Here is a 21190-nt window from a genome sequence, read left to right on the forward strand (position 1 = left end):
AATTCCAAACTTACAGGGTGTTGATGTGAAAGGCTTCCTCTGGTCTTGTAGAAACCTAGCCCTGTTTAGAAGTATGTTTGGCTTATGGAAGACATTAAAATCAGAAAGGGACAAAAACAAACCCTCTGTGTAAAATTGATTGTCTCAATCTCAAAGCACTGATAGTAATAGTAGAAATAGTAGTGATAAAAAATAGAATAATCAAAAAGTCAAGAAAAAAGGAGACAAAACCTGCTCTCTTAGATCTAAACGACTAAATGTTTAAATTGCATGTGTTACTTAAGAACGCTACCAAGTTTATCTAGAAGACTGCAATGAGAAGGAATTCAAATAATGAAACCGAGGGTGTTTTGCGTGTTGAAAGCTTCCAAAGAACTTTAACCTTTCAATGATCAATGGCCAATTTGAGTCTCTAGTATTTCTGCTAGAAATAGAACCGTAATCTCTAGTAATAATTAAAATATTACTGTAAACCTGATACATCTCATTAAACACATGACTTAATTTGTGCCTTTTCTAAAGTTGTCAAAGTATGTCTGTTCTTCAATTTCACAATTACTGATTACAGCATGAATGAATAATCTGCCTTTTTTTATATTTCAGATTTCTTAAATTTGAAACATCAAAATATCTGTGCAATGTTTTATTGCTGAAAACCCCAAATTGCTCTGCAAATAAAAAGGCCTTGATAATGTGGGCACAGCTACATACAAGGGGTAGCTTGGCCTTAGGATTTTTAACGTAATTAGAGCCATTTGAAAAAAAAACATCCTTTACAGCCAAACTTATTCACCTGGAAATTTCAATCACAATAAGTTATCAGAGGCAAGCTATTTCAACAGATAGTTTAACAGCCATTTCAGTCAAAACACCTGTTGAATACAATTTGGGATTTCTCTTTCTAAAAACTGGTAAATACAAACATTTCTGTCAGTGCTGTTTTATTCTTTTTTGATACTTCTACTTTTGGTTGAGGCGTTTTCTGCCTCTGCTATTTCTTCTCAATTGTCCTTTTTTTGCCCCTTATTACTTTCTTCCCACAACAGTATCGATGTAGCAAAAACATTTTGATGCCTTTTAAAAATGTCTCGTGGCTGCCTATATCCCAATCTATTATGTTAGAGTCATATCACTGCATTTTGAAAGCAATGATCATCACAACTTCTTAGCATTTTAACCCTGTACAATTTGAAATTGAAACAGTATGAAGAGATTCAAAGGGCAGTTCTTAAACCTGGTTGAAGAAATGAGAAAAGAAGAAAATATGTTGTAGAAAGAGGCAGAAAAATCCAATTTAGGGTATCTGTAACTAAATAAGGGAGCAAAAAGAACCCACACATTTCTCGTTGATCCTGCTAAGTACAACTAGGGCTGAATAAAATTCAGTAAGTTTCCAACATTATTTATATTTTAGAAGAATATCAGAGAAGTTACCATAAGCCATGTAGTTGGTAACGTTTTGTAAAGAAACGAAACCTGGATTTCACTTTATGAATAACTAACAGCCTCTAGAGAAGAGGAGCACAGGAAAGGAAATATCTTGGTTTTAGAGAATGAATAGCTTGACAAGGAGTCTTAAAACAACTTTGCTAGGCCAGGAGCGGTGGCTCACGCCTGTAATCCCAGAACTTTGGGAGGCCGAGGAGGGCAGATCACGAGGTCAGGAGTTCGAGACCAGCCTGGCCAATATGGTGAAACCCTGTCTCTACAAAAAAAAAAAAAAGTATATATATGTATATATATGTATATGTGTATATATATATATGTATATATATGTATATGTGTGTGTATATATATGTATATGTATACATAAATTAGCCAGGCATGGTGGCGCGCACCTGTTGTCCCAGTTACTCGGCCGAGGCAGGAGAATCGCTTGATCCCCGGAGGCGGAGGCTGCAGTGAGCCGAGATTGTGCCACTGCACTCTAGTCTGGGCGACAGAGTGAGAATCTGTCTCAAAACAAACAAAAACAACTTTGCTAAGGCGATCTAACCACCATATGCTGTGTGGAAAAGACCATTCCTTTTCCCTGGAATGTACCCTGCTTAGACATTTTGTTCTATAAGCTCTTAGTACGTTTGGGACACTTGATGAGTGGGGGAAGTGGAATCTTGTTTAGGACTGGAGCTCTAATCACTGGACCTTCAAAGCCAATGGAAGAGGAAGGAAAATGCACGTTCAAGAATGCAAACCCTCGCCCTTTCCTCATATTCCGTGATGACTGTTTTGAGTCCTAAACAAACATTTCCTATCAATTTTAGCGGGGAGTAGGGCCAGGGCAATCTCGACACTAAGGGACGGGGACACAGACAAGTCTGTTCCAGGACAGTGGCGGAAGTGCCATAAAATGAGGCGTCCATCTGCCACCCACAAAGCAAGTCTCTCTGTTTCCCAAAGTGTTCACAGGCTCACTACGCTTCCTGAATGTCAGTGCGAGTTAGCAACCAGGACTCTGATCTGAGTATGATCTCGGACGCTTGTTCCTCTGCGCGCTGGGTAGGGGAAAATTTACACCAAGCGCGCTTAGGTGGGCTAAAGGGCTGAGCTGTTTACTTCTGAACTCGCCAGCGTCTTTCTCCCGGAAGCTAGGCGAAGCCATCTATTAGCCCCCGCAGAGTTTGGGAGAGATGCGCAAGTGGAATCGGAGCTGCCACCTCACTTTCCACGATCTAACCCGGTGTAAGGTGGCGGAAGGGGCATGGGGAGGCACGTTCAGGAGTCGCGCTTTGCGTTTCCACCCCGACACCAGCGGAGCGCGGAGCGGATGGGTTCACAGCATAGGCCACTTTGAGAACTCTGCGTGACATTTGGGAGTTCTCTCGTCTGGCAGAGAGGCAAGAAGCAGAGGCACCACACCGCCCCCTTCTCGGACTGGATCTCTGTTCTCGGTCGAGCCTGAACCCACTCAGGTAGTCGGACGCCGGCCAGGGAGTCTCCACCTCCTCGCCAGCGGCAGCCATTCGGAGCGCTCGGGCGCAGAAGGGGTGGGGCCCATTGGCTGTGGGACGCTGCCAGTCTCCGGAGGGGGTGTGGTGGGGGTGGGGTCTGGGGCCGCAGCGGGTCCGGGCTGCTCACTGTTTGTTGAGCTTGAGCGTGAGCCGGCTGCTGAAGACTTGCGAACAGTTCGGAGCCAGCGAGAGCGCGCCAGAGAGAGCGAGAGTGAGGGAGTGAGTGCGAGGGGATCTAGAGGAGTCAGGGCGAGAAAGCGAGGGCCGGAGGACCCACGATAGAGACAGAGTGACCATGGCTGTCTCCGCATCTCCAGTGATCTCTGCAACTTCCAGCGGCGCCGGCGTCCCGGGGGGCTTATTCCGGGCCGAACCCCTGTACTCGACTCCCAGAGAGCCCCCTCGTCTTACTCCTAATATGATCAGTAGTTTCATGGTTAATAACCACAGCAACAGTGCCGGAGGCGGCGGCAGCGGCAACACCAACACCAACGAGTGCCGCATGGTCGACATGCACGGGATGAAGGTGGCTTCGTTCCTGATGGACGGCCAGGAACTGATCTGCCTGCCGCAAGTCTTTGATCTTTTTCTCAAGCACCTGGTGGGAGGCTTGCACACTGTGTACACCAAGCTGAAGAGACTGGATATATCCCCCGTGGTGTGTACTGTTGAGCAGGTCCGGATCCTCCGCGGGCTGGGGGCCATCCAGCCCGGGGTAAACCGCTGCAAACTCATCACCAGGAAAGACTTCGAAACTTTGTTCACCGATTGCACCAATGCCAGGTGAGACACTCGTTTCTTGGCTCTCCCACTTCTTTTACCCCTTTGGCCTCTTCTGCATGCCTCACCACCCTCATCCAACTTTGTTTGTAGAGTGAGTCTTAACTAGTTTGCCTCTATTCTTCACGCTGTAAATCGGTGGGGAAAGAGGACTAGAAGCTTTCATTAATGCTGGTGCCTTCTAGTCCACGCTCAGTGCAAGGGCTTGGGTCTAAAAAAGTCCCGCAAACTTGAGTTTGCAGTCCTCTATTGAAACTTTCCAGCCTTTTGCCCATATCTTGCATGGCTTTTGGCTGTTCGTGGTTATTTGTTAATTTCTCTATTTGGTTTTCTTTCTGCTCTTTTGTGGCCGCACGGGTCGGATAGGTTTTCTTCTGAACACGGATACCAAGGGCTTTCTCTGGGGGCTGGCTGAGCTGTAAACTGGGCTCCTAAGCTGGCAAGCCAGAACACAGCATTTGGGGCATGCAGGGGGTGGGAAGTCTAGAATCCATCCCAGAGGGTGATTCGATCCCCATCCCGTGTGTTTGTTGTGAGAATGTGTGGGGTGTGTGGTGTTGTTGTTTGTGGTGGTGTTGGTGTGTATGTGTGCAAGTGCGCGTGAGAACGTATGCTCATGCTTGCTGCGCAAAGCTCCCCAGTACACGATACAGGAAAGTCGATGGATACTATTTTTACAAAAGGACGACGACAAATATCACTTTCCTGGGATCGTCCATTTTGGGTTATCTGCAGAGGGCAATGTGGGGCATGAATCCCTGTGGCTGGGACTGGATTGGAGGTTGGTGTACAAGTTGGCAGATTTCTAGAGAGGATGCTCTCAGCTCTTCCAGGCAAACAGTTGGAAGGATCCCATTCCCTTAAAGACAGAATTCCTTAAATGATGATGGCCAGCTTCCCTGGTTGTAAGTGTACCTCCTTCATATCACAGTTTAGAAGTACACTAGTGAATAAATGTCCATTTGTATATGAGAAGCAAATTGTGTTCAATGTTTCTGAGTTTAAAAAGAAAAAAAGTATACTCAAGATTATCTGACTTTTTAAACGCCTGTGAATTAGTCTTCTAGTGTTTATTCCATCTCCAGTTTGGTAACATCTCAGGAAAGCACAGATTTGGCACAAAAATCACCATCACGTGGTTAAAAGGAGCAAAGGATTTTGTTGTAAAACAGCACTGCTGCTTATTATTTTGCAAAAATAAAATTAAAAACCAACAACTTTCTCAAAATGAACTTTTAATCATAAAATCTCTGGGTCTGTGAACTAAAACTGTAACAGTTTGCCACATCTGTTGTAAAATCCAAATTGCCATGTATAGTTGAATGATACTGACAACTTGTAGGCAAACTGTTGCTTACTGCTGCAATAAGATAATGCTGCAGAACTTACAAGGGAAGCTTTTTCCTTCTTCTTTCTTTTCTTCAATTGAGCAGTGTTTTTCTGTGTTCAAGCAATTAAACAGAAAACTATTTATGTGAGAACTCCTACCTGATTCATATTTAGGGCTTACAAAGCTGGTTTATTATATCAGCTTTTCTTAAGGAAGATAGATGGCCTGAAAACACAAAGGATAACAGCTCCCTCAATAAAACAGGCAATTATGGATTGTAAGAGTAAAAAGACAATTTTATTTCGACTACAAAGCATTTTATTAGTACACAAACTAAAAAGGTTACAAGGGACTTCAGATAGTGGCCATCTAATTCATTTGTTGCCATCCAAAAACACTCAAACATTTAAATAATTGCAGACATGAAAACCTATTCTCTTATTAACTCTCTCTCTTTATCAGTCTCTCATCTCTCCATCCCTGTTCTTTCTCTCTTCCCCCTCTCCCATCTCTAAAAATGCCCATTCTTAAAGTGGAACAATTATTACACTTAGGAAATTCTTCCTTCCTCAATTAATTTGCACATTCTTGAGAAAAACCTATGACCATGATTTTCAAATAAATAGATTAGTATTTTAATATGCTTTTGATACTTTTCTCTATAAATGGAAACTTTTCCTAATTTTTATCAGAGCTACTTACTAAAAAAGAAAAATCGAGAGGCAGGTGATCTTGTAATATTTTTGGACCCTGTTATACCATGTATTTTTAGGTTATTATTTTATCTAATTAGCTTTTATTTACTGCTTATCACAGCAATAGTAACTTTTCATGTGTGTGAATTGCTTTTGTGTATGTGTGTGTATAAAGGTGATAAATATTAAATATGTAGGAAGAAATAGATCTGTGATGTGATTCATGTGCCTTCTATTGCATTTTCTTTTCTTTACGGGTATTTGGTTTATTATATTCATATTTTAAAACTGTGTTACAAGTATTGCAATTTTATTAATTGTAAAAATTTATGAAGTATATTCTATGAATGCAATCCATCAGTGAAGATGAGGAAAACTACTAGAAACACACCTAAATTGCAATTTTAGATAGAAGACAACCACAATTTCCGGGAAAAATCTAATTAATTATAAAATGATATCAACAAATTTTGCTGATTCGAAGTGTCCTCCTAACCACATTATTAAAATTACAAAATATAATAATGCATTTAATAAATGCTTTATGATGTTAGGTAAGATTATTTACAGAAATGTATACTTTAAGTTACTCCCAAAATCTGAATTTTTAAAGAAAATTGCGAAATTTTTAGATCAACATTATTTCTGTGACTTTTCTACTCAGTGAAAAGAAAGGTAAGGGATGTAAACAGGAAAGAGGTCCAAGAGAGACAAAGTAAGGTAGATGAGACTCGAGGCCAGTGAGAGAGTAGAAATGCAGGAAAAGAGCAGAGTGATGCCTTGAGACAGAGTGAAAGATGGAACAGAAGAGCTTATAGAGATGCCCCAAGATGAGTAATGTACCAATGGAGATCTGGCTAAAGAGGATTGTCCTTCAGGACTCGTGACTTCTTAGTGCTTCTAGCTAAGAGCAGGGAGGGAAGTGCAAGGAAAAAGTAAATGTTTAGCGAATAGAAACTCTTAAACACTATTCTTATTTCAAAGAAGAGATTCATCTTCATCGCTTGATGGATAAATGTTCATAATATGTTGTTGAATGGAAGGCCTATTTGTAATGGTGTCACTGGCAATTTTCTCTTTCTGTATAATAAACATTTCTTCCCCTCTCTGTTGAGTATGTGGGGAAGAGTACAAGTCCTGACTTAGAGCATTTGGAATGCTTTCTGTGCTATCCCAGAACACACAAAATGGACTGTTTTCAAATTGGTCATTTTCAAAGACCTTAAGGTATTGCCACTAAGTAACATTTTGATTTGCTTCAGTGCCCATTATGTGCACTGAAGAAAAATGAATGAGTAAAATATATACATAATTGTTTCTTTGATAGTACTGAAAGTCACAGCAAGAACTACCAGTGCCTTTTATTAACTATTTTGTTGTTAGCCAATTATCAAAATATTCAGTTGTCTTCCTAGAAAATAAGTTAAGAAGTAATATCTGCTTCAACTGCTAGAGAGGTAGTAAGATTAAAACTCTTGACCATTCATTGTTCTGTTCGACAAGTCAAGGTTTACATCACTGTAATTTCAAAGAACTGTACAACATTTTTCCTTCATGACTATTAACTTCCAAAATTAATTATAAGGATATGATTTTGAGGATTATTTTTTAAATGATGATAAAAATAATCAACACTAAATGGGAAAAATTACTATACTGTTTTGGATTTTGTTTTTGCAGATAAAGCACTGTGATTTCTGTTTAATATTTTGTGCAAGAAAACTTAGAGTTTTTAATACCAGAGAGAACAGGCAGGTTTAGAAAGTAAATGTTGACAATTTTCACTCTTATGCAATAGATTTTTCTTACTAAATTCTCCTAAGTTTAATGCAGCAGTAAAATAGTAAATTAAAAATTGTTTTTCCTAAATATGAAAATTACTAAACAATCAATAAATTTTAGTGTTTCTCTTTTTACCTACCTATCAACATAAAAGTAAAATATTGTCAGATTTCATGACCAGCATTTAATTTTGTTTGAGGACCAACTGATTAAATGTTATTCGGTCATTTAGAGTTAAATGGGTGCTTGAAGAAACAAGAAAGTATGATTAAGAAAATATTTTAGTAATGCATTTGGAGACATGATTCAACATATATTCAAACAAATAGAATTCAGTTTTTAAAGTAAAATTTCCAGTTGTGGTTTCTTGTTATTTTGATAGTATATAAACAGAACATAAATATGGTTTTATATTAAAGAGATTTTTAATATCAAAGCACATTTTACAACATTTTAAAACTATTTTCAAATACTAGAAATATGGTTATTGTGAACGCTCAATGAGTTTGGCTTTGTAGTCACACTTGATGAGTACTTTATAGTTCATGATCCATACAGAGTAGCATAATTTACTTTGAAAATTTATGTTTTACATTTACAGTTAGGCAATGTCAAATTTTTGCAGAACTTGAATCACTTTCCTGAGTTAATATTTTGTATGGCTTACATTTTCAGTAATGATAAAAACATTTTAGAAAAGAATCTGTGTAGTAAATGCACATTTTATTCTATAGGACGATGAAGAGATAGTCATATTGTCTGTTAAAAGCAGCCACATGGTCAACAATGCTCTGTCCTTTATGAGAAGAATGATGTCAGGATTATAATTAAAGCAATTATAATTATATGCCAATGCATAGACTTTCCATGTTTACATTCATTTTAAATATACGCTTCTGAATAACCAACAGTTTTGTATTTAACTACTTTAGCTGGTATTCATATGTGCCTCACTCATTTATTGGGTGATGGATACTACATTAAAGAAATGATCCATGACATGATGCAGTATATCTTTGGATTTTTATGTATCATATTATCCTCAATGTATAGCACATGAATGTCAATAAATAATTAGGACATGATGGTCTTCAGACATTAATGTTTTATATGGTTTTACACAGGAAATACCTAGTTCCTATAGAAGATATCAAGTCTGAATTATTTGATGCTTTCTTAGGTAATCTTATTTTGTCTTAATGAAATTCATAGATGTCTTTAACATGCTTCTAGCAGACAAATATAATTGTGAAAAGCCTAATCACAACATGTTATATTTCAGTTGGTAATCTAGCTATCCAGTGGCACTTTATCTTATGCGTTTAGAGATACAAATGATTTGGGGTTATCTACTCTATACATTTTAAATATGTATTAAAACCATCCTAATTGATCCAAAACTGAAAATATTATGTTTTTGTGAAAAAGACATCAAACCTTTCCCTCAAAGCAAAACAATTAGGTATTAATGATATTCTTGTTGCATATTCAAAAAGCCTTTGGTTGCATTTATTTCCTCCTTTTCTTCCCTTTCACCATCTCAACCTGCAAAACTCTTCACTGTCACTTCAGATCACACAATTCTAAAAAGATAAAACAACATTTAAACACATTTGCTTTGGAAGGGAAATTGAGCATTTGTACCCAATAAGCCTGATTGTGGAACTGCATGCAAATTGTGTTTTGATTTATCTCTTTTACACTTTTTTCCATTTGAATTGATCTTGCATTAATTTCACCAAGCGGCTCTGTGAGGCTGCAGATGTTGCCCTGTGTTTAATAAATCAATGAGACAGATCTGAATGAATCACTTCAGATGGATTCTCTGCTCGGTTTGATGTCTAGATGTTATTCTTAGCTTGTTATCATGACAGATGCATTAATGTTCCCATACACTGCCAGCAATGTCAAAGAGATTGAAGCTTTTAAAGTGGCGGCATCCCTTTTTCCATTTTCTGCTAGAACAACTAAATTTATTTTATTTGAGAATCAGAGAAAAATACCAAATCAATCTTAAGATTTTTCATGGGAAAGAGTCTCAATACTCATGCTATATTGTGAACTATTCCAAAATGGTGGAGATCAACATATTAAAGCCTAAATATAGTGTAGCTGCTTAATAGTGCCTCTACATTAATATTTAATCATAGGAGGAAAAATGAGAATTAGTAATATATGATTGGGACACATTGAAAGTGTCACTATAAATAGAATAATACTGTATCCAAATTGATTACAGAAGGGTGTTAGTTTTTAAATCCTTACTAATAAGCTTTTTGTTGGCTTAATGCAGCTGCAATATACTCTTATGAAGGGATTTAGAACCCCTTCAGGATTTAATATTTTTTTTAGTAGAAAGGAGACAGCCTGTCCATTGTGTATTCATCATTTATTCACTTTTTAATGCTGAAAATCCCAGGAAAATTTATTTCATTTTAATATATTTATATTCTTGCTAATTATTTGTAAATCATAAATTATCCAGTAGCAATAAATGCTTTTATAGTTTAATTTCTTAAACTACAGAAACACATATGGTCACCAAAAGGAACTTTGATATAACGCTAGTGAAATTTATTACTTACCTGCATTAAATATCATAACTACCGTACTTCATTTCATTTAACCCATGGCTTTGTTTCCTTGATTCTGAGAGAGAAACAATGCTGTCAATTGATGTGAATATTTTGAATTTAATATTGTAGGTGATATAACTTTTCAGTTAGTCTGATATTTGAAAATGCAAATTTTAAAAAGGAGGTTCAAATTTTCTCTTATTCAGCTTTCTGAAGAATATATATTTTAAAAATCAGTTTTTAGAAGTAGATCCTCTTTGAAAGCCTACACAGTATTCCTTAATCATAATTTTATTCCTACCTTTATTAGAATAGGAAAACAGTAAACACCGTTAAATGATACTATTTAGATCTCAAATTCAGGAAAAATTGTATCTCCAGTGGTTAGGCTAATGTTGGATGTTTATGATATGTATACTATTACCTATGGTAGAGTTTAAAGAAAAGTTGAAAATGAACTTCAATAAATTATGGAAAATAGTTAACTTTTTTTCAGTTTTTCTTTAAAATGTGTAAATGCCTTTATGGTGGTATCTCACCACATCCTTCTTCAACACTAAATTTGTATGTTAAAATTGGTGAAAATATTATACTGAGACTGTGAATTTAAGAAGTAACACAAATTGTTTTATGCAAAATTGAATATGTTTTAAGAAAAAGATATCTTTATCAATACCTGTCATGGTATCCTTAAAAAAAGAACTGAATTTGTTACATAAAACGAAACCTTGGGTTTTTAATAATAATTTCTGAGGAGTCATTTTTAACTCCAGTAACGTTCTTTGAAAAGGTTCATTAAGCCTAATGTTCTGTGTATATTAGACATTTAATTCACATTTGTTGAATGAATACAACTATGCATACACATATACACACGTTTATTCCTCTTATTAGAATTCTTTGCAGTATGTGACGTTCCTTAACAAAAGGTAAGAAATAGTTAAAGTATGCAGTTATTGAAGATATACTAATCCTGAAATTTTAAATCCAATATAAAACAATTTGTAATCATGCCATAAACCTTTCACAAATACACATGTAAAGGTATCAAAATCTAATATATGAACTTAGAATATTTGAAATGAAGTATATCTTCAAAGCAAGTATGACTTCTTGATATTTCCCTTAGGTGAAAACCCAGTAGAGATGCTCAAATATTATGAAAAGGCAAGAATTAATAAATAAAGTGAGCCTAAGACCATAAAATGATTATTGGTGATTTAGATTTATACTACTGGATATGAACACTAGCCCTTGTGGCAGTTGACTTGTGATCCTGTTTTCAAACAGTAAATGCATGTGTATTCAAAATGAGTTGGTAAAAGGAGGGTTTTCCTCCCTTCTTTCTAGTCTGTGAATAGAATACAAATACATGTTAAAAAGAATGATTTGATTTTTTTCCTGAATAATCTTAAGGCCCAATCCAATGAAACTCAAATTTGCATGAAGTATCCTCCTCACCACCCATTTAAAAGAATAACTTAGTTCTTTCAGGTGTAATTAATTTTGAAGAGTAAAATTTCCTTTAATCTAGGAACCCTGAAGTTGAAACTACTCGTGTCTGTGTACTATTTTGACCCATCACAATTACTTTGTTTATTAGAGCAAATTGTGGTGGAAACCTTGTAATTATACTACTGGAAAAAGCATATGGTACAGGAAAGTTTAAAAAATAATAAGCCACAGTATTTTTATTGCTATATAATCTTTTTATTTTTAAACAAATTGACTGTTTAATGGTGTGTAATGTAATGTGTATACAAAGGTATATAGCATTCGATTGCAATTGTGTACAATGATCTTATCAGGTTGCTGGCAACTACTAGCTAGTAACAGCATTTGGGCTACATTTAGTCTATCTGCTATTTATGTGATGGGTTAAAAAGAAAAAAGTAATATTGATCTGTCGCCGGATTAAAGTTTGAAATGGGCAACAGCCTGAACACAAAAGCCTTTTTTTTATGATTTCTCAGCTTGCCATTGATCTAGTTTTATTGCATTCATTATTTATTAAAAGAATTTGCAAGCTAAACATAACGTTAAGCTAGTTTGCACACAGGGACCGCACTTAGGAAATTGAATGGAAATTGCATTAGAGATGAACATCTGTGCTATTTTTCCACTCATGTGTTTATGGGTTTGTATAAAAGGTGTATTGGATTAACAGTTATAACCATTATAGCTTACAGCAATATGTTAGTTTCTGAGCTTTCAGTTATTTTGAGAGAAGTCTTTTTCTCATGTTTGTCTAAAAAGTATAGTACTATCATCACAAACAATATTAATTATGTATTTATTTTTATGAACAGTATTTAGAAAAATTTATTTTTGTTATCATACTGTTAATGCATTATGTATGTTATGTATACATTATGAGATATCCTGCTATACTGAAGTAAAAACATTTTGAAAACATATGTAATTATCATATAAGACTATACTATCTCTTAATGGCCTTTGGTAGCAGGGTATATAGGTGCAATTACAGAGCACCTATTTTAAGAATCTTGAGTTTAATGCCATATTAAAGCATACTAAATTCACAGAAACTATATAAAAACTTTAATATGATAAAAAAGATCATCCATAAAATATTATATATGTAGTCAAAGCCTTGATCATTCTAAAATGATAGTAAATGTGCAGACACTGAAGACTTGCTCTATATAACACTACTGATGATAAGATGGGATACATTATGATATGGTTCCCCTTTTGGGTTCAATCCAAGGAAGTTTAATTACCAAACCGCAAGTTGACCTCCCCAGAGGACATAAGTTAGACGTCAGTGAGTATGGGTTTTTTTTGTGTGTGTGTGTTTTGTTTTTGTTTTTGTTTGGGACAAGGTCTGGCTCTGTCACCCAGGCAGGAGTGCAGTGGCAACCAGTGAGTATGTCTTTTGCTGTATTGTCTTTAAGCTGTAGACATTTGGAAAATTCATGTCTATCTATTTAATTATTGGAATTTAAATAAAAACTTCTTCACAACCATTTTGATCGCTCATGATTAGATTTGTTATGATAGCCTGTGTGTGTGTGTGTGTGTGTGTGTCTATCCAGCACTTATTAACGGTATTCTTTGTGGTGCCAGGCAGTGGTCTAGGTGCTAGGTGCTGTGAACGAAATGAACCAAATAGTCTGTTCTTTCATAGACCATACAGACTACCATCATCCTATCATTAGCTTGGGGAGTATAAGCTGTATTATCTCTCCTATTATATTTACTAAATTATGAAATATTTGAGATTACAAAATTTTGCCACATCTATTATTGAATAATCCTTAAATTTCCTTTCCCATATCTGCCTCATGCATTATATCAGTAAACATCTTTTTTCAGTCTTCAGAATTATACCAGAAAAGTCCAACTAAAAATAGTCAGTTATTAAGATACAAAACAAGGTATTTTAGTTTTATAAGTGCAGAAAGTGTTCTTATCTTATAAAGTACACATAAAAAGGAGCATGAAATAAAACATGTATTTCCACTGAAGAATGACCATAGTTAATTGACCTTAGTAACTTTTTATGATATATATTTGTTAAAAGGGATATGAATTCTTAAAATTCATAAAGTTAATCAATCCATGAGACACACGTTTTTGTAAAACATGCAACTGTGGATTTTTAAAAAAATTATGTTAAAAAGCTTGCTTTGATTTGTGTTAAGAGTTTTAAACTAGTAAGATCCTCAGTCTTAGAGCATCATTTGCTTTGCATGTGGTCCTATACAATATTATGCCAAAAATTAAAACAGAGATGAGAGTTGTTTATTTTTGTTCATCCAGAGTACATTGACCCTTAAATATGTTATATTTAAATGTAAATAACTTTACAAAACCAGATTATTTGCAAACATGTATAATTAAATGTTTAATGTTACTGTTAAGCTTGCTGCTTTGAAAATATCCTGTAATCTGCTAAACTTCTAAATTTATTTTTTAGAAAAATCTGTGAGTTCCCTCTAGGTTTTTATCTGAGGTATGCAAAAGGGGAATTTGTTCATAGAAAAAAAATTACTCCATAGTACATTTTATGCAAAGCATACAATCTTTAGGTCTCACTTTATAAGCCAATTAGCATATTCACTTTAAACATGATATTTTCCAATTCAATTCATTTCAACAAATATTTAGTAAGCACCTACTATGTGCAAGGCTCCTTATCAGGGGAAGTGGTGATACTAAGAACTTGCCACATTCTTATTGTCTCATCTCCAGATTATCTAGTTTGAGTTTTATTGTTTCATGGTTAACTCTCAGCTAACCTACGTTAGTGGAAGGAAGAGTAAACAATACATATAATTCAAAAACGTGGAAAATTAAAATAACATTGATTTGGCTTTGCAGTGCATTATAAAATGTTCTCAGCATATTTACCTGTCTAAATATATTTTACTTATTCTAATATTAAATTTTATTTACTTTTTTCTGATTAAACTCTGTTTTAATGGATCTACAAAATTGTGTGACAGATTTTGATCAAGTTGTTTCCATTAAAAAGTACTGATTTTAAAAACTAATAACTTAAAACTGCCACATGTAAAAAAAAAAAACAAAAAAAAACAAAGTGTTCCACAAAACATTCTGCCTTCCTTCTAAAGATTTTACAATGCATTGTTATCATTAACCAGTCTTTTACTATTAAACTTAAATGGCCCATTGAAACAAACAGTTCAAAGATTCTTCTTCCACCACTGATTAAGACTGGGGTGGCAGGTATTAGGGATAATATTCATTTAGCCTTCTGAGCTTTCTGGGTAGACTTGGTGACCTTGCCAGCTTCAGCAGCCTTCTGGTCCACTGCCTTGATGACACCCACAGCAACTGTCTGTCTCATATCACAAACACCAACGTGACCCAGAGGAGGATAGTCTGAGAAGCTCTCAATACACATGAGGTTGCCAGGAACCATATCAATGATGGCAGCATCACCGGACTTCAAGAATTTAGAGCCATCTTCCAGCTTCTTACCAGAACGGTGATCAATCTTTTCCTTCAGTACAGCAAACTTGCATGCAGTGTGAGCCATGTGGCAATCCAGTACAGGAGTATAGCCAGCCCTGATTTGGCCTGGATGGTTCAGGATGATCACCTGAGCAGTGATGCTGGCTGCTTTCATTGGTGGGCCATTTTTGCTGTCACCAGCAATGTTGCCACAACGAACATCCTTGACAGACACATTCTTGATATTGAAGCCCACGTTGTTCCCAGGAATAAAGCTTTATTTCATTTCACTCGAAGCTTTATTTTATTTCACTCAAAGCTTCCTGGTGCATTTCAACAGACTTTATTTCAGTTGTAACATCGACTGCAGCAAAGGTGACCACCGTACCGGGTTTGAGAACACCAGTCTTCACTTGACCACCAAGTACAGTACCAATGCCACCAATTTTGTGGACATCCTGGAGAGGCAGGCGCAAGGGCTTGTCAGTTGGACCAGATGGTGGTAGGATGTAGTCCAGAGCCTCAAGCAGCGTGGTTCCACTGGCATTGCCATCTTTACAGGTGACTTTCCATCCCTTGAACGAAGGCACGTTAGCAGTTGGCTCCAGCATGTTGTCATCATTCCAACCAGAAATTGGCACAAATGCTACTGTGTTGGGGTTGTAGCCAATTTTCTTAATGTAAGTGCTGACTTCCTTAATGATTTCCTCATATCTCTTCTGGCTGCAGGGTGGCTCAGTGGAATCCATTTTGTTAACACCAACAATTAGTTGTTTCACATCCAGTGTGTAAGCCAGAAGGGCATGCTCACTGGTCTGCCCATTCTTGGAGATACCAGCTTCAAATTCACCAACACCAGCAGCAACAATCAGGACAGCACAGTCAACCTGAGATGTCCCTGTAATCACGTTCTTAATGGATACAGTAGTCATTACAGGTGTTAGCAGATCAAAACCTGGCAAATTACATGAGGCCAGTTACTGACTTTAACACACCTTCCTGTGTTCAGAACCCCTAAATAACTGTCTTCCTTCAGTTAAATAAAAATTTCTTGATACCAGAGGAATTATAGCTTTGGGTTAGAATGCATTGATGAGTATAACTCTAAATCAGATTTTTGTGAAGCGTTTCTACTCTGTGAAGAGAATAATTAATTGATTTTCAGCTTGCAATTAAGAAAAGGAACATTATATAGTCTTGATGCTGATTATATCCTGTCAAGAGCAGTCATTTTCATGATGGGCACATATAGAACATTGTGACCTCTAAAGAGAGTAGTAACTGCTCCAGTGTTTAATTGGTATACGTATATTTGATATAGCCACATTCTTAAATTTGCAGTTCTTTTGCATTGTTCCTTGTCATGCTAGAGGACTGACAGGTTTTTGTTATTTTAGGGGCATGTTCTTTTTTGTAAAGTCGTATGATGTTTACATAATCCCTATTCTGCCACAATCTAAAGCTTTTATTATTCTTCCTTGTTTTAAAGTGAAAGCAAGTTTATCAAGAAAGTAAAGGAATAAAGGAATGACTACTCCATAGGCAGAGCAGCCTAAAGCTTTCATTATTCTTTACAGTTTTGTCTCATTGAATTGAATGACAGATATGCTGTGTATTCAGTTTGGTATTTTGTTTCTTTTTTTTTTAATTTTTGTTTTTTGTTTCCAAGATGGTTCTCAGTTTTAAATGTAAATGAAATCCAAGAATTCCTTTTTTTTGAGGTTTTCTCTACATTAGTGGGAAATATGTAAAAGCCTTTGTCCCATATGGATTCATGTTCCTTCAAAGAAGGGGCAGTGAAGCTCAATAATTTAGTTTTCTGTTTAGTTAGGAAGCCTCTTGATTTTACAGACAGGTGGGCTAAATTTGGGTCATGTTAGCATTGATGGAGTTCTATTTGGGAATGAACAAAGGAATGAAACTAAAAAAGGGTGGAGAAAACCTGATGAGAAAATGTTTCTTATGTAAATAGAGAATAGACCAGGAACTAACTGATAGGTGGGAAGTAGGCAGTATAGAGTGTACTGATAAAGGCATATCCATAGAGTTCTTGAATGAATTATCCCTTTTAATTGTCTTCATTTTAGTGGTAAGATTAATCAGATTAATAATGAACAGGAACAAAGGACATACAAATATTAGCTGTGAATAAAAAGAAAAAAAACTGAAGGCAAAATGTAGAAATGTTATTCCATTTGAGGTGGCATTAAAAACCTTAATAAAACATTTGTATACATGTTGTATTAAAGTAATATTCGTTTAGTATTCTTGTAAATGTTACTTTAATTAAAAAATTATAAAGTGTCCATTTACATATCCTTGGTAAATGTTCTTACTACTCCTGTTCTGTTTGATTGATTCTAGCTTGCCATAGCACATTTTTGAAACGTGTTGAGAATAAATTATTTACATTTTTGTATATACACTTTTTTAGGTAAAAGTTTATTTTTAAGTTATTTTTTAAAATTTTTGTGGTTACATAGTAGATGTATGTATTTATGGGGTACGTGAGATATTTTTATATAGGCATGCAATGTGAAATAACCACATCATGGAGAGTGGGGTATCCATCCACTCAAGCATTTATTCTTTGAGTTATAAACAATTTAATTACACTCTAAGTTATTTTAAAAAGTACAGTTAAGTTCTTATTGACTCTAGTCACCCTATTGTACTATCAAATAGTAGGTCTTATTCATTCCGTCTATTTTTTTTGTACCCATTAACCATCCCCACCTTCCCTCCAGCCCTTCACTATTCTTCCAAGCCTCTGGTAACCATCCTTCTACTTTCTGTGTCTATTAGTTCAATTGTTTTGATTTTAAGATCCCACAAATAAGTGAGAACATGTGATGTGTGTCTTCCTGTGCCTGGATTATTTCACTTAGCATAATGATCTCCAGTTCCATGCATGTTGTTGCAAATGATTGGGTCTCATTCTTTTTTATGGCTAATAGTACTCCGTTGTGTGTATGTACCACATTTTCTTTTTTTTAATGTTTATTTTAGGTTCAGGAATACCTGTGAAGGTTTGTAACCTAGGTAAACTCATGTGACTGGGATTTGTTATACAGATTATTTCGTCACCCAGGAATTAAGCCCAGTACCCAATAATAATCTTTTCTGCTTCTCTTTCTCCTCCCACCTCCCCACTCAAGTATATCCCAATGTCTGTTGTTTACTTTTTTGTGTTCATAAGTTCTCATCATTTAGCTCCTACTTATAAGTGAGAATATGTGGTATTTGGTTTTCTGTTCTTGCATTGGTTTGCTGAGGATAATAGCCTCCAGCCTCCCACAAAAGACACAATCTCATCGTTTTTTATGGCTGCATAATATTCTGTGGTGTATATGTATCACTTTTTTTTAATCCATTTCTGTCATCGATGGGCATGTATGTTGATTCTATGTCTTTGCTATTGTGAATAGCGCTGCAATGAACAGACACGTGCATGTGTCGTTATAATAAAACAGATTATATTCCGTTGGTTATATACCCAGTACTGGGATTGCTGGGTCAAATGGTAGTTCTGCTTTTCGCTCTTTGAGGAATCACCAAACTGTTTTACACAATGGTTGAACTAATTTACACTCTGCCCAACAGTGTATAAGTGTTCCCTTTTCTCCGCAACCTCACCGGCATGTTATTTATTTATTTATTTTTTGCTTTCTAGTAATAGCCATTCTGACTGGTGTGAGATGGTATCTCATTGTGGTTTTGATTTGGTTTCTCTAATGATCAGTGATATTGAGCTTTTTTCATATGCTTGTTGGCCACATGTCTGTCTTCTTTTGAAAAGTGTCTGTTCAGGTCCTTTGCTCAGTTTTTAATGGGGTGGTTTGTTTTTTTCTTGTAAATTTGCTTAAGTTCCTTATAGATATTTGATATTACCTTTATCAAATGCATAGTTTGTGAATATTTTCTCCCATTCTGTAGGTTGTCTGTTTATGCTGTTGATAGTTTCTTTTGCTGTGCAGAAGCTCTTAAATTTAATTAGATTCCACTTGTCAATTTTTGCTTTTGTTGCGATTGCCTTTGGTGTCTTTGTCATGAAATCTTTGCCCGTTCCTATGTCCAGGATGGTATTGACTAGGTTGTCTTCCAGGATTTTAATAGTTTTGGGTTTTCCATTTAAGTCTTTAATCCATCCTGAGTTGAGTTTAGTATATGGTGTAAGGAGGGGGTCCAGCTTCAGTCTTCTGCATATGTCTAGCCAGTTATCCCAGCACCATTTATTGAATAGGGAGTCTTTTGCTCATTGCTTGTCTTTGTTAGGTTTGTCAAAGATCAGGTGGTTGTAGGTGTGAGGCCTTATTTTTGGGTTCTGTATTCTGTTCCATTGGTCTGTGTGTCTGTTCTTGTACCAGTACCATGCTGTTTTGGTTACTGTAGTCCTGTAGTATAGTATGAAGTTGGGTAATGTGATACCTCCGGCTTTGTTCTTTTTACTTAGGAATGCCTTGGCTATTCGGGCTCCTTTTTGGTTCTATATAAATTTTAAAATAGTTTTTTTTTTCTAGTTTTGTGAAGAATGTCATTGGTAGTTTGATAGGAATAGCATTGAATCTGTAAATTGCTTTGGGCATTGTGGCCATTTTAATGATATTGATTATTTTGACCCATAAGCATGGGATGTTTTTCCATTTGTATCTTTTCTGATTTTTTTTGAGCAGTGTTTTGTAATTCTCATTGTAGAGACCTTTCACCTCCCTGGTTCACTGTATTCGTAGGTATTTTATTCTTTTTGGGGCAATTGTGTACCACATTTTCTTTATCCATTATCCATTGATGGAACTTACGTTGCTTCCAAATCTTAGCTATCGTAAACAGTGCTGCAATGAACAAGGGAGTGCAGGTATCTCTTTGATATACTGATTTCCTTTCTTTTGTGTATATACTCTGCAGTGGTATTGCGGGATCATATGGTAGCTCAAATTTTAGATTTTTGAGGACCCTCCAAATTGTTCTCCATAGTTATTGTACTAATTTACATTTCCGCCAACAATGTACGAAGGTCCCCTTTTCTCTACATCCTCACCAGTATTTATTATTGCCTGTCCTTTGGATATAAGCGATTTAAATTGGGGTGAGAGGGTATCTCATTGTAATTTCGATTTGCATTTCTCTGATGACAAATGATGTTGGGCACCTTTTCATATGCCTGTTTGCCATTGGTATGTCTTCTTTTGAGAAATGTCTTCTCAAATCTTTTTCTTATTTTTTTTGATTGGATTATTAGATTTTTTTCATATATAGTTGTTTGAGCTCCTTATATATTCTGGTTATTAATACCTTGTCACATGTGTAGTTTGCAAATATTTTCTTCTATTTTGTGGGTTGTCTCTTCACTTTGTTAAATGTATCCTTTGCTGTGCAGAAGCTTTTTAACTGGATGCAATCCCATTTGTCTATTTTTGCTTTGGTTGCCTATACTTGTGGGGTATTGCTCAAGAAATCTTTGCCCAGACCAATATCCTGGAGATCTTTCCCAAAGTTTTCTTGTAGCAGTTTCACAGTTCGAGGTCTTAGGTTTAAGTCTTTAATCCATTTTGATTTGATTTTTGCATATGGTGAGACATAGGAATCTAGTTTCATTCCTCTGTATATACATTTCCACCTTTCCCAGCACTCTTTATTGAAGAGATCGTCTTTTCCCCAGGGTATATTTTTGGCACCTTTGTTGAAAATGAGTTTACTGTAGGTTTGTGGATTTGTTTCTGGGTTCTCTATTCTGTTCCATTGGTGTATATGTCTGTTTTTATGCCAGTAACATGCTGTTTTGGTTCCTTATAGCTCTATAGTATAATTTGAAGTAAGGTAATAAAACTCTTCTAGTTTTGCTTTTTTGGTTAGAATAGATTTGGTTATTCTGGGTCTTTTGTGGTTCCATGTAAGTTTTAGAATTTTTTCTTTTTCAGATTGTTCACTGTTGGCATATAGAAATGCTACTGATATTTTTTTTTTTAATTAAAATTTATTTATTTATTTACTTTTTTTTTTTTTTTTTTGTAATTGATCATTCTTGGGTGTTTCTCGCAGAGGGGGATTTGGCAGGGTCACAGGACAATAGTGGAGGGAAGGTCAGCAGATAAACAAGTGAACAAAGTTCTCTGGTTTTCCTAGGCAGAGGAC

The 21190-nt window shown here is 35.8% G+C and overlaps 2 protein-coding genes across 7 annotated transcripts in view; one reads left to right on the forward strand and one right to left on the reverse strand.

Moving 5' to 3' along the window:
* The first annotated feature begins 3076 nt into the window (after positions 1–3076).
* Positions 3077–21190, forward strand: part of DACH2 (dachshund family transcription factor 2) — a 676921-nt gene continuing 658807 nt past the window's right edge. For 4 of the 6 annotated variants that reach the window (XM_016943977.3, XM_024353029.3, XM_016943976.3 and 1 more), the window contains exon 1: positions 3149–3734. In XM_016943977.3, coding sequence (XP_016799466.1) covers positions 3247–3734 — 488 coding nt within the window. In that variant the 5' untranslated portion in view covers positions 3149–3246. Of the gene's footprint in view, positions 3735–21190 lie in introns of all 6 variants that reach the window. The other 2 variants (XM_016943980.2, XM_016943979.3) reach the window with 1 other exon arrangement.
* LOC107971165 (putative elongation factor 1-alpha-like 3) lies at positions 14804–16019 on the reverse strand. The gene is made up of 2 exons (XM_063804021.1): positions 15362–16019; positions 14804–15327 (listed from the first exon to the last, which is right to left on the reverse strand). The coding sequence occupies exons 1-2, from the start codon at positions 15988–15990 to the stop codon at positions 14847–14849; spliced, it is 1110 nt and encodes a 369-aa protein (XP_063660091.1). The 5' UTR covers positions 15991–16019; the 3' UTR covers positions 14804–14846.

Source organism: Pan troglodytes, chromosome X, assembly GCF_028858775.2.
Source record: "Pan troglodytes isolate AG18354 chromosome X, NHGRI_mPanTro3-v2.0_pri, whole genome shotgun sequence".
NCBI classification, from domain to species: domain Eukaryota; kingdom Metazoa; phylum Chordata; class Mammalia; order Primates; family Hominidae; genus Pan; species Pan troglodytes.